We start from the raw sequence: 13,888 nt of genomic DNA on the forward strand, positions 1-13,888 counted from the left end.
CATCCCATTTTACAAATGAGCACACGTTGCTGTACTGCTGTGTGGCTTATGCGAAGCTCTGTGTTGGCAATGTAAGTCTCGAGCATTAGTGAGGTATCATCCTTGTTCTTAGAGAGTTAATGTAGTAGGAGACAGAGATACACAGGCAACTAATTATACTGCAAGGCAGAAAGAAAAAGTGCTGTGCTTAAAGTATAAACAAAATGCTGTGGTTGCAGAGTGGAAGGAGTAATTAATTCAAACGGGGAGGATCAGGAACAAGGAAGGAAAGAAGCTAATATTTATTGAGGACTTAAAAGTTGCAGAAGGCAAGCCTAGTGCTTTCCCTCAGGCTCTGGCAGGAGGTTGTATTTAAACTGAGCTGTGGGGTGTTTGGCCGCTGGGCCATGTTGGGAAGGCATGGGTTCAAGAAACAAGGATACCAGGAGAAGACACCCTTCTGTTGTTCCCGTGCAACGGGGACTGGGACAGCCTTCACGTGGGATAGTCTGGTGGAAAACTGGGTTGGTAAGGGAAAGCTGGTTTCTGTCAAAATGAGGAGGTGCAGGGAGAATTCTAGGCAAAGATGAAGAATGTCGGTAAGGATAGGCTTCAGTGTGAGGGGAGGGCAAACTAAGGAAGGGGGATTGGAGGAAAGGCAAGGCCCACATGTACACTGGTGGGTATAAATTACGGGCTGGACCGGGGAGTCATGTAAGCACACTTAGGAGAGCGTGTTCGGTGGGGAGAATGATTCAGCCCCAAGGTGCCAAAGGAAGCACAGGCCAGTGGACGCTTCCGCTGGCTCTACCCTTTCATGTGTGAGCGCTCCACGGGGCTGGCGAGTGTTGGCGGGTCCCTACAGGGAAGGGGAGCAGGTGTCCCCTAGCTCACCAGCCTTCTCTGCTGACTCAAACGTCCACTCCTTCTCTCCTGACTCAAACTGTCTTCATCACTGCGCGTTCGCCCACAGAGCCCGGTATTGGAGGCGGCCTGGGGCAGGTTTTCACACAATCATAATTGATTCCCGGCAAGCAAGAAGGTAAATTTCAGCGGAGTCAAGAGGCTAGTTACGGATTTTACAGTGCTGTGGAAGTTTAACCTGAAAATTAACCACACAGTTACAGAGAAGGTTAAAGCCATTTAAGACTTTACGATCAAGAATTATTTCCCACGCCGTAATTTTACCGAACCAAACTGTGTCGATTGATTAACTTCTGCGGTAATTTATTAGCTGCTCGTTATACTTTCCTGTTTTGACTAATGAAAACGTTTAGCGCTGCATCTTGATGGCAGCTAAGTAGGCCAGGCAGTTTGTCTAAGCATAATTAGAGAATTTTGCATTGTTAGCCAGTGGGGTACCTACCTCTCCCGGTGCAGCTTCAGAGAATGGTTTTTCTGTTTCCTCAGCCTTCCCTCATTAGTGTCTCTTCCTGGATAAAGCCCAACTCTCCAGAACATCACTATAAAATATTTTACAAACATTTATGAGACTGATCCAGCTGATCCAAACTATTATTAGTTTTCTAATTAGGATAGCAAAAAGAACTATTTTGTTCCTATTGAGACAGCTTAGGGGAATTTATAATATTAGGGCTTAAAAACATTTTCCTAGCTTAGGTGAAGGTCTAAATCAGGAAAGGCCAACCTGGGGTAAACACGCCCCCCCTTTGCCCTTCTGTGCCCGTGATACACATCTGTAATCTATAATGCCACTCCTTTCCTCTGAGCCTAGATATGACTTCAGAATCTTTCTCAACACAGCACCAGAAACAGCAAGAGGTTGGGATTGGCATGAAAGATGAACTAGCCAGGTAATTGCTCCTACAAGCCTATAAAACTCCCTCAGGTGCAGGGACCAGATCCATTTCAGGACACGACATACAGTAGGTTCTTAATAAATGGTCTTTGGAATGAACAGTGGACAGAGAGCTAGATGAATTAAATGGATGCATGAATGATATTTTTCCCCTCTAAAACTGGTGTAGGAATGCCTTTAGGATGCTTCCTTCTCTGTGTTCTTCAGAATGTACTGTGTATCACCATAGCCTTGTGAACACCAGCTCATAAAAATGATAGAGCTGGAAGAGACCTGAGAAAATACCGAGTGACGACTTTTCAGTTTTGCAAAGGTGAATGAAAGGTGCAGAGAGGACATCCATCTACGGCTCAGTCTCTGAAGCCTGGGAGCCACCCCCCGTATTTCATCCCTTATTATCTCTTGTGGCTTTTGGCATTTTCTTTTTCTCTTCACCTGTAAAGTGGGGAGAGTGATTTTGTCTATCTCGTCTGCTTTGCGGGGTTGTTGTAAAGCTAAGCAAGCAAAAGAATGCAAAATGCTTGGTGTAGTGCCTAGCATATGGTAAATACTCAAAATACTCAAAAATACTTCTTTTTTTCCCCTTTCTTTAATGGTAGCTGAACCAGTGATGATACTGTAAGTGGTTTTATTACAAAGCTTATCATGTGATGCTGTGGTTTCCCCCCTTCTGTTCAATGAATTGATGAACATCCCCATTTTAGATACATAAAACTAAGACAAAGAGAAGATAGGAATGGATTCTTATTAATTAAGAATAAAAGGTTTCCTATATGGAAAACATAAAATTCCAGAATGTCATTCTCTTTGCTTTGGCTAATCTTATTATTTCATAATATATAACATGCTTCATAGAAATATATATTTTTAAAACTTGCTTCTAAATAATAGAGCAGTGAAGTTTAATTAAAAAAGAGGGAGATGAGCAGTGCCTGGGTGGCTCAGTGGGTTAAGCTTCTGACTGCAGTTCAGGTCATGATCTCAAAGTCTGTGGGTTTGAGCCCCATGCTGGGCTCTGTACTGACAGCTCAGAGCCTGGAGCCTGCTTTGGATTCCTTGGTTCCCTCTCTCTCTGCCCCTCCCCCATTCATGCTCTGTCTCTCTTTCTCAAAAATGAATAAACATTAAAAAAATAAAATAAGGGGCGCCTGGGTGGCTCAGTCGGTTAAGCGGCCGACTTCGGCTCAGGTCACAATCTCGTGGTCCCTGAGTTCGAGCCCGGCGTGGGGCTCTGTGCTGGCAGCTCAGAGCCTGGAGCCTGTTTCGGGATTCTGTGTCTCCCTCTCTCTGCCCCTCCCCTGTTCATGCTCTGTCTCTCCCTGTCTCGAAAATTAAAAAAAAATTAAAAAAAAATAAAATAAAAAAGGCGGTAGCTGAATTGTCCTTTAAAAAAAAAAAAACATTTACATCACACATTGAAACCTTGAGGTCAGTAATTAGTTGTGTGGGCGGGGGTGGGGAGCGGGGAGGGTTAGGTAAAGTTGTAGTTGGCTTCACTTTGGTTGCCAGGAAACACACAAAGGCAAGCAGGAACAGATGAAACAAAGAATTGCACATTGCTGGTAAAGTGGCCTTCGGAGGCAAGCCCTCCGTTGGGACAGAAGTCTTGCAGGGGCAAGTCACACAAGAAAATGGAGTTTAAACCCCTGACATGCTAACGGAAGCAAGGTTAGCCAAAGAAGTTCTGAGAAGTTGCTTTTTTAATGCGTTTCAAAGGAGATTTACAAGCTGCGTTGTGTATTGGTTGGTATAAACATGGGGGAAGCTTTATCCATTTTTAATCAAGCCAGATTAAACAGAATATAAGGAGGGGTGTTTTAAAAGGATTCGATTGTAGATTTTGAAAGTAAACTGTGGAATTAAAGACATGTGGGGGTTGAGGGCTTTTACTCCCTACCTTGAACATTTTGGCTTGAACATTTTGTCTCCTAATTGTCTGCCTTGACATGTGCTTTCATTTTGGAATTCTGTTGCTAAATTGGGTTTGTTTTCCAAGGCACCTGTTGAATAATAAAAAAAAAAGTATAGAAATAGTTGAAGGCAGCTGAAAAGAGGTGAAGCCATTATGAGTTACCAGAATGCACTTGAGTTGAACAAGGGGCCACAGCTGGGGTCAAAGAGCCCCAGGGGAACAGGAAGTGTGGCCACAGATGAAGACCACCACCCTGCCCTGCTTGAAAACCAGCTCTGTGTGGGCGACTTTCTCAAAATACAGAGTGCTTTTGAGGTAAGCCTTAATCTTAATTACTGGAGGGTTTAAATTGTTCATGAAGACTAGGATGAAACAGATTTTTCCCTTAAAATTGTTTATGTATTTAATGGTTAAGACCTTCGATGGTTAAGTGTCTGACTTGGGCTCAGATCTAGTGGTTCATGAGTTGGAGCCCCTCGTCTGGCTCTGTGCTGACAGCCTGGAGCCTGCTTTGGAGTCTGTGTCTCCCTTTCTCTCTGCCCCTCCCCTGCTCACACTGTCTCTCTCTCTCAAAAGTAAATAAACATTAAAAACAAACAAACAGGGAATTGAAAAGAACTGATCAGGCTTGGATTTCACGCCAGAGTAACGTTAGTCCTCAGTTCTGTGGGCCAAAAAATATGATTTAGTTCAAAATTGCCGCTGTTGAATATCCTTGCCATCAAGGAAGGATTAATTCTTGGGCAAAATTTTTCTTAGAGATCACCATTGTTTTGGAAACCCAAAGGTTATGGTTGTGAGTGGGGACCAAGGTGACTCCCAGCACAACTGTCCTTAGGAAGTCTGGAAATGCAAATAAGCAGTTTGTAAACATTCTCCCCTGCTTCACTCCAAGTGACTCCATTTTGAGGGGGCACTTAATTGTCCCAGGATCCGTGTGAGCGACAGTCTCCCACTTTTTTGGTAATTATCGGAACAATGCCAATCGAAACAAAATGTAAAAGTTTTCATTTTAATTCTACATATGAAATAGACCTTATGAATTTTAACTATAAATAAATAAGTTCCTTCTCTCTATCTTAGCTAATTAATTTGGAATTCTGCAGCTGTGCATTGTAACCCGCATACATCAAAATGATTTTTAGTTTCTCATGTCAGTACGAAGAAGTGCTCTTTCGTGCTGTGGAATTTAGGTAGACATGAGCCCTCCTCCTTTCTACTTCATTATGTTTGCTAAAATATGTTCTTAGGACTCCAGAAGATCCTCTGAGGGTGCTTGGGAGTATCCACATTAATTTGAGACAGACATGCAATATTTTGGAATACCACCTTGAAATTAATAAAGCATGATGAAATGTAACAATTATATCAGCCTGTAATTGGCATAAATTTTAATCTTCAGCTTTCTCCCCCCAAAAGAGTTGCTAACTACTGGAAAAGTCTGCTGTACCCTGTTTTGCATAACCAGTTAGATTCTACCTATAATGATAAATTAATGTCCCAATTATATCAATCATTTCTTTATAATATAATCCATCATATTTAGTAGGAAAGACATGCTCTGCCCTACACTTTCCTCATTTTAATTGTCATATATTTGCTATTCTTCCAACCCTATTTGCCTGAAAAATTTCAGTGTTGCTCCTGTCCAATGCCCCAAATGGATCTGGCATATTTTGATAGACATAGCAAACATTTTGACAGCTTGAGAACATTCAGAAAAACGTAACTCCAGATCATGACAGCTTTGACTCCGCCATGAACAGAAATATGGTGGTTTGTTCTGCTAGGACACAAAGAATCTGAATTCTAGGGTCTGTTAGGAGAGTCGACATCCTGAAGTTGATGTGTTCAAGCGTGAAACTGCTGCCAAAGGGTGGGAGTGGGTGTTCTCTTCAACCACTGATCAGCCTGGAGTGAAGCCAATGAAACAGGATAATCAGTCTCAAGATTTTTTTTTTTTAACTTTAAATGTTTCAAAGATTGGATCACTTATCTTGAAATTACCAGTTGGAAAAGCAGGTATTACTGAGAGAGAAGAGATTGCAATTGGAGCTTGCATGAACATAGAAAATCTAATGACAGTTTAAAAAAAAAAAAGAAATTGAGCTTTGCATATACACTTTTCAGAGAAAATGAAGTCTGTCCATTTTTCACAGACTCAACAGACACAGAATGGAATAATCCAATGGCAAATGTGCAACAGGACTAAAAGTTAGGCCCTTGAGACCGTCTGATTTCTAAACACAGCATGGATACTGAGAGAAGGATGATACACTTGATAATTTCACTGGAGTTCGGTCCATCTGTCATGAACGTTAGGCCCACAGGCCACAGGTGTAGATTGCTGTAAAAGGACAAATTGCCCTAAGCGTCCTGCAACATGGAACTCTAAAGGTGGTGATTTGTAGTCCAACCATTAAAGACATGCTCTTGGAAATGCGAAGATTCTGTCACTAGGTCTCTTTATCTCCTCTTTTTTTTTGTACACAGATTGCTTATTTGGGGCTGAAGATTTGTCAGATATTAGATAAAGTCCATATCCTTAATTGAAAAATGGGGAGTTGGGTCTTTGAATTGCATACTGAATGTTTCACGTGTATTTCCAAATGAAATATACACACCGTATACATCTTAGTAGTAACATTTAGGAATGAAGCAAGTAATGCTTACATGTATTGTAAAGTGGTATAAATGACTCAGAGTCACTAACTGTAAGCTCTTTTATCAGATTTCTTGGATTTAAATCCCAGTTTTGCCTCTAACAGTATGTCTTTGTGCAAATTACTTAACCCTTTGGGCCTTGGTTTCCTTTATTTCTAACGTGGGGGACAACAGATTTGTGGTGAAGATTAGATAAGCTGTTATCTGAAAAATACTTGGAAGAGTGCTTGACACAGAGTAAGTGCTCAATTAACATGGGTATTATTCAGGGAGTAGACGTTGAATCACATGGCCTCTAACATTCTCCTGATTCTAACTCCTACATTTCCTAAAGGGATTTGAACTTTGAATGACACAACTATGCTTTTACATTCCTTTTAGTTGCTATAGGAAGTGGAAGCAGTGAGTTGCAAAGACAGATTCACATAGAAGTGCACAAAGGCATCATTCTTCACCTCTTATTTCACATTTTATTAGCATTCAAAAGATTTTAACTGATGTCTTGATCCTCATCTTTATTTTTTTAAATTTTATTGTATTTTATTTTAAATCGATCCCCATCTTTAGAACAAAGAAATTACCTGGATAGAAGTACTAGAAATTTCATTTTCTTTCAAGTGATGGTGTCCAAAAAGCCATATATCAACCTGAATGGAATGAAACTTGTATTCTTCAAAGAATTGTAAAATGGTTGTTACTCAAACTTCCCTGTAGCACTTGCAATGCTTAGAGAAATGACATGGTCTCTGGATATTCATATTATTTTGATGTCCACCATATTTTACATTTTCTTAGATACTTCAAAAGCTATAGCTATTATGTAGAAAAAGATGGCTGTGGTTTGATGATTTTAGAGGAATGCAGATAAGTGAAAATTATGGTCCAAGGGAAATGGAATTTTGGAAAAGCCCCACTGAGACCTGTTATATATTGAGGTTCTTCAGAGTCTGGCTATGTAAATTTCTGAGTATTTCTTCCCTTGAATTCTACATTGTTGACCTCTACATGCCAGGACTTTCTGTTCTTCGGTCCTGGATGCCCTGCTGCCTGTTTGGCCTGGGACTGTGGTTTGCCCACCCCTGCTGGACTCACTGGGTTGGGTCCCCACCTACCTCTGACAGCAGCTGTGTCTGTATATCATCTCCTGGAACTTCTGTTCTGGCCAAGGCTGTGGGCCCAGAATGAGGGACTGGCCCTATCCTGTCTATTCCATGCCGCTATTTGCCCCAGCCCTGCTAAATTTTTCGCTTAAATAGCTAGAAATGAAATCTAAACCACATGCAAAAGATGAGCTATTTATGCTCAAAGCATAAAACATTGAGAAAAGCATAGCAAAAATCCTAGTAGAATTTTTAACATCCCCAGAGATGTTCAGGGAGGTTCTCAGAACAAACCTGTCTTGGGGGTAAATGGAATGTGCACAGTACACTTGTGCTAACTTAGTCTCGAAACATCAGAGAAGTTCAGAAGGCAATTCCACAGTTCCTGAAAATTGTGCTTGAGATGTAATAAAACGATTAAATCCACAGAATTTATGTTATCCTTATTCTTGGTCGTCTTTATAAAATTCGCAAGAGTCTGCCTATAGACAGATTCTACAGCTGAGCCTATGAATGATGCTTCCTTGTTCCGACAGGACAAAGCTGAAGGCTCTGAGATCCTGCCAGGCAGTGTAGACTCTAAGGGAATATGGAAAGATGGGTTAGGTCTTTCCTACCTTTGCTTTATTTGTCCTTTTTTTTATTATTATTTTTTTCTTTGTCTTTTTTTTTTTTTTAACATTTATTCATTTTTGAGAGACAAAGAGAGACAGAGCACAAGCAGGGGTGGGGCAGAGAGAGAGGGAGACACAGAATCTGAAGCAGGCTCCAGGCCCTGAGCCGTCAGCACAGAGCCCAACGTGGGGCTCGAACTCACGAACCATGAGATCATGACCTGAGCTGAAGTCAAACACTTAACTGACCGAGCCATCCAGGCACCCCTATTTGTCCTTCTTTCTAATCCATCAAGATTTCTCCCTGTTCCATAAGGCCCCAGTCTTCTCTCAGCCTTTTCATTGCTCATTGTATCTTCACTATTAAGGTCCCCAAGTGGACAGGCCTTTTTGGACATATCTCATGTTCCAGAAGAATTCTTGTCTCTTGCTTCTTTCTTTTCCACTCCAGGCATTGCTATCCTAAACACAAATAAAATCCCCCATCTTTGTTTCATTCCCTTTCCTTACAACTATTAGATTTTGCTTATCTCTGACAAAATAGGAGACAGTTCAGGAAGATCATTAAAAAAAAATATTTAGGTAAAACTGATAGTTAAAAACTCTATATTATGTTATCCAGTAAAGTTCCACATTAGACAATTTATATTTTCATAGCGTGTGCACACTGTAAAATATATAATAGCTCATACACGTTAGAGGTTTATTTCTTGCTCATATAAATTAGAAAGTAGATATCTCTTTTTTTTTTTTTTCCAGCGTTTTTATTTATTTTTGGGACAGAGAGAGACAGAGCATGAACGGGGGAGGGGCAGAGAGAGAGGGAGACACAGAATCGGAAGCAGGCTCCAGGCTCTGAGCCATCAGCCCAGAGCCTGACACGGGGCTCGAACTCACGGACCGCGAGATCGTGACCTGGCTGAAGTCGGACGCTTAACCGACTGCGCCACCCAGGCGCCCCGAGAAAGTAGATATTTCTAATTGGTGGGCAGCTCCAGGTAAGGATTCAGGTGCCCGGGCTCCTTCCATCTCTCACCATTTGTGATTGCCACGCATCAAGCTAGTAGCAGGAGTGAGAGCAAGAAGGGTCACATGTGGAAGGTTTTCATGGATCCCGGACACATCCCAACTGCAAGGGCAGCTGGAACACAGGTTATGTACACAGGTTGTGCCCAGAAAATAGTCTCATCCCCAATCCTTAGAGTTTGATGGTAGAAAAAGTTCTGTCTCTCCTAATAAACCAACATGCTTCCTTTCATAGATTAAGGAGAGTTCATGTGCCTAGCAATGTTTTGTGTTTTGCCTTAATTGCCAGGTTTGAATTTAGTGTTCAATTAATACCACTCTTCTTAATGTAGATTTTTCTGGAACAGCTATCTGCTATTTTCATTATATGACCCCTGTTCTTTTATCTTTGCTTTAACGGTCTAACCACCTATGTACCTTCATTGTAACTGAACTAAAACTCTTTCTGGAAATCAGTGGAGGTGAAAATGATGAATAAAAATTTAATATCTTTCAAGTATGATAAGATTTTATAAAGCACTTCTATAGGCATCATGTTATTTGATCCTCTCACCAGCCTGGAATGTAGGCAGGGTAGACATTTTTATTTCCCATTTACACACAAGAAGAATGAAGCGCAAAAATATTTAACTGAATTACCTTGTGGGGCAGAGCCAGGACCCAGGGACAGATTGTCAACTTTCCAGCCCATTGTATGGCACGGCTCCCACTGGCCACAAGGCAACGCTGTGGGATGTTGTTGTAAGGAACAGGAATCCGATAGGATAAGGACTTGGTTAACAAACCAACCACGTTAAGTTAATAACACATAGGCGCTCAGCCCTCGTAACTTGGGATTAACGTACAATCAGCAAATAATCAATAATCAAATCAATGCAGAGAAAAGGTGGAAGAAAAAAAGGAAAAATAAGAATAATTTAGTACTTTATTATTATTTTTTTCCTTTCTAAAGACATCTTATGGGGCACCTAGGTGGCTCAGTCAGCTAAGCATCTGACTCGAGCCCAGGTCATGATCCCATGGTTCATAGGTTTGAGCCCCACGTTGGGCTCTGTGCTGACAGCTCAGAGCCTGGAGCCTGTTTTGGATTCTGTGTGTGTGTGTGTTTCTCTCTCTGCCCCTCGCCTGCTCACACTCTGTCTCTCTCTCTCTCTCAAAAATAAATAAAGATAAAATAAAATTTAAAAAAATAAATAAAATAAAGGCATCTCAATGGAGGCTTATGAGAAGGTAAACAGGTAAAGCTTAATCTAGAGCTCTGTTATATAGTACGTTGTGCATTCAGCAGCCTCAGTCAATTCATGACCTGCTAAACAAAGGCAGTAGGTCAGAGCATTTCTTACCTCAACTCTCTTAGTGGAATCAAAAACCCCATTTTTGTTGGCAGCAGGAAATCAGTGAAGCTCAGGGGGGGTCTCCCCTACCGCTCACCCAACAGTAAGGTAATAACACAAAGCAAATCCAACACCACTGCAGCTGGTACAATTGGAAATGACTGACATTCTTTGGAGGTTTTGTTTGACTTGCTAGAATTCGTGGTTGAGGCTAGCAAACAATGTCATCACCAAAACAAAAGCAAGTAAAGTTGTTTGTCAACACACATGGAAAAATCGGCCTTCTTAAACGCTGCTGACTTTGTGCCGAATTTTGTGATGAGTTCTAACAGCTTCATGCCCTTTCCCATTTCTCTGTGTGCTTTTGGAGCAGGTGCTTATAAAAATTGATCCGGGTCAGAGAGGGTGGTGAAGAATGCTTTAGGTGAACAAATATTTTAACCTTGAGCTTTGGCCAGGATTGGAGCAGAGAAGGCAACCAAGAAACTTGTTATAAAGGTGAGAGAAAGACAGTACAGTGCCTGTTGCTATTCATTTGTGGTGCATCAACTTAGCCAGACCTGTAGACCAAGGGCACGGCCTACTTTTTAAATTTTCTTGAGAATTAAAAAAGAAAAATAAAACAGGCAACCGAAGGACTATAACGTGTGCCATTACTGCACATTTGTCATTCATTACCAAGTATATTACACTCAGTGATAACACAACCTACCACCCCAGGAAGTCTCTGGATTGTCCCTTGGTGATTTCCAACTTTTTCCCAAGGCTCTGCTTCACACTTCCACAAGCACCTCAGGGTCTTTTCCTCCCTCATCGTGTCTTACCACCATCTCATGGATATATGACCCCCATTAAATCTGGACTCTCTGGGCACTGACCTTCTCTGCTGAGGACTACCAGGGGCACTGTTTTCCTCTACTCCTTCCCCTTCCACGTGTGCACATGTTCTTCTCTAATTCTCTCAACACTTCTGAGGCCAGGTTGCCACATTGCTCCAGACCTGCGTTGTCCAATATGGTGGCCATGAGCCCCAGGTGGTTATTTAAAGTAAAGTGAAAATTAAAAAAAGAAGAATTTAATAAAATGAAAGGTTCAGTTCTTCACAAGCACCAGCCATATTTAAAGTACTCAGTAGCCACAAGTGGTTAATAGCTATCATATTGGATAATTAAGTTTATACAATGTTTTTATCATTGCAGACAGTCCTATTGGGCAATGCTGTTTTGGACCCTTCTCATGGTATCCTACTAATTTGTTCCATTTCCTCGTTTCTGGTTACATTAATATGGCAAAGAGGTTACTCTTTCTGTAAACCTACCCGGAGGTTGAAGAAAATATTTTTCTTCAGAAACTAGAGCCTGGAGGCCAGAAAATAATTTCCTTCACTCTAGTCTCAGACCTATTTTTCTACATTCCTTCCCTGGGATGGTAAAGAATACGTAACATCTATTCCTTTCAGGGGAATCCTTATCTCCTCATCCGATCCCTTTCCACCTCCCCACAGGTAGTTAGTCTAGATTTATGGTTCCAACATATCAGTCACAAAATTATCTAGCACTGTAACATTACCCAAATTATTTAAGTCATGCTGGTCATATTTTAGTTACTTGAATGATTTAACAGTATTGCTATTTTAGGGCCTATCAAATGCTGGTGTCAGCTTGGAATATTCCTGCCCCCTCCCCCACAATTTCCCAGCAAGCTCATACTCATACTTCATATTTACATACTTCTCTCTCGAGAAAGTCTTCTCTCACCATCAAGCCTGGGTTATCACCTTCCGAGGTTTCTGTTCACCTCTTTTTGTAGGTTTCTGTATGTTCTTTTTGTTGTTTTAATTGCATATGCCCTGACTAAGTACAATGCTGTTATTTAAAACCAAGTAGAAGGATCAGGCAGGCAGAGAGAAGTCAGTGCGACATCAATAGATCCCAGAGGGTGGACACTATGGATGCAGATGAGATATCTGGAGAAGAGAGCAGAGTGTCTAAGACAGATCTTAGGGAAATTTTTCAAGGAGGTAGAGAAACTGGAGTGGATACAATAAACAAAGAAGCAAGGTTATTTCCTGGAAGTTGAAAGGAGAGAAGCAAACAGAAAAAGAGAGTATAGCCAGTGAAATACAATTTCATTCATTTTTATGATTCCTATTTAACAGTCCCTTTATTATTAAAACAAAGGTAGGAGGAGAACATTATTCTCATTGTAAAAAGTTGAGTCACACATGAAATTGTCCTCTTACCACGGCCCGCCCTCAGCCACTGCTCTGCCCCAAGTTAACTACTCTTGCGTTGCATCTTTCCAATGTATTTTTTATTCATTTCTGCCCACAAATGCACATCCCCATATCACATATAGTTCTATTCTTCATAACTATGCCTACATATTTTATGCATTCAAGGACAAAATGCCACACAAATAGCTCCTAATCATGTGAAAAGATATTCAAATTCATTAGGAATTTGATTTGAAATGCAAATAAAAAAAGAAGACATCTTTTTTCATTCATCAGCTTGGCAAAGATATATTCCCAATATATACTGTTGGCAAAGAATCAGGGAAATGGGTACTATTATTAAGACTGAATTGTCAAAGCTTTTTTGGTAGGCCGTTTTCCAGAACATATCAAATGTAAAATGTATCCAATGTGTACTTTTTGAATGAGCAATTCCAATTCTATCAGCTATCCTAAATGAATTATGACGTGCATAAAAAAAAAATCTATGTACAAGAATATTCATTGTGATTCATTTTAATATTGTCAGTAAGATGGACTATTTAAAATGGCCCAAATATTTGTCAATAAATGAATAGATAAGGAAATTACAATATACTCCTACCACTCAGCTATTAAAAAGAATAAGGCACGCATATGAAATTGTCAGGATTTACTGTTCAATGGAAAAAGGAAAATTGCAGAACCGTGCAAATCATATTCTAAAATGAAAAATGTGTGTGTTTCAATATGTATTGAGGTCTCAATCACGGAAAAATAGAATCTTACTTGTAACAGGACAAGCATAGCAGATGACTTGTGGGCACCTTATCTATATCGTAATTCAGAGCAAAGATAAATGTCATTAAAATGTCAGCATATCTAATAACCTAAAAATTCCATGGTACTCTCCTAAATATGTGCCTAACAACGCCGAATTTAAGCAATGCTGAATTTAAAAGTGACACCTTTTATAAATACTTCGAGCTTCTACTAAGTAATGTTTCTCCACCAGCTTCCTTTCGCTGAGTTTTAGCATTAAGAGACAGACTGTGGAGACCTATTTTATTGCCTTCATTTTACATGAGAGGAAACAAAAATCTAAAACAAAGGGATTTGTTTTTGTCCAGCTCCATTTGACTTGTGGGCAAAGCCAGAACATTGCTCAGTGTCTTCTGATACCCATTTCCGTCCCTTTTCTCATGGTGGACAACCCTAAACTTCG

The 13,888-nt window shown here is 40.6% G+C and overlaps 1 protein-coding gene across 2 annotated transcripts in view; it reads left to right on the plus strand.

Annotated features, from left to right (window-relative positions):
* The first annotated feature begins 3,310 nt into the window (after positions 1–3,310).
* Positions 3,311–13,888, plus strand: part of WDR49 (WD repeat domain 49) — a 140,492-nt gene continuing 129,914 nt past the window's right edge. Inside the window, exon 1 of one of the 2 annotated variants that reach the window (XM_045037304.1) lies at positions 3,311–4,025. In XM_045037304.1, the coding sequence (XP_044893239.1) occupies positions 3,864–4,025 (162 nt within the window). In that variant the 5' untranslated portion in view covers positions 3,311–3,863. The remainder of the gene's footprint in view (positions 4,026–13,888) is intronic. The other variant, XM_019810469.3, reaches the window with a different exon arrangement.

The sequence above is a fragment of the Felis catus genome, chromosome C2 (genome assembly GCF_018350175.1).
Source record: "Felis catus isolate Fca126 chromosome C2, F.catus_Fca126_mat1.0, whole genome shotgun sequence".
Classification (NCBI taxonomy): domain Eukaryota; kingdom Metazoa; phylum Chordata; class Mammalia; order Carnivora; family Felidae; genus Felis; species Felis catus.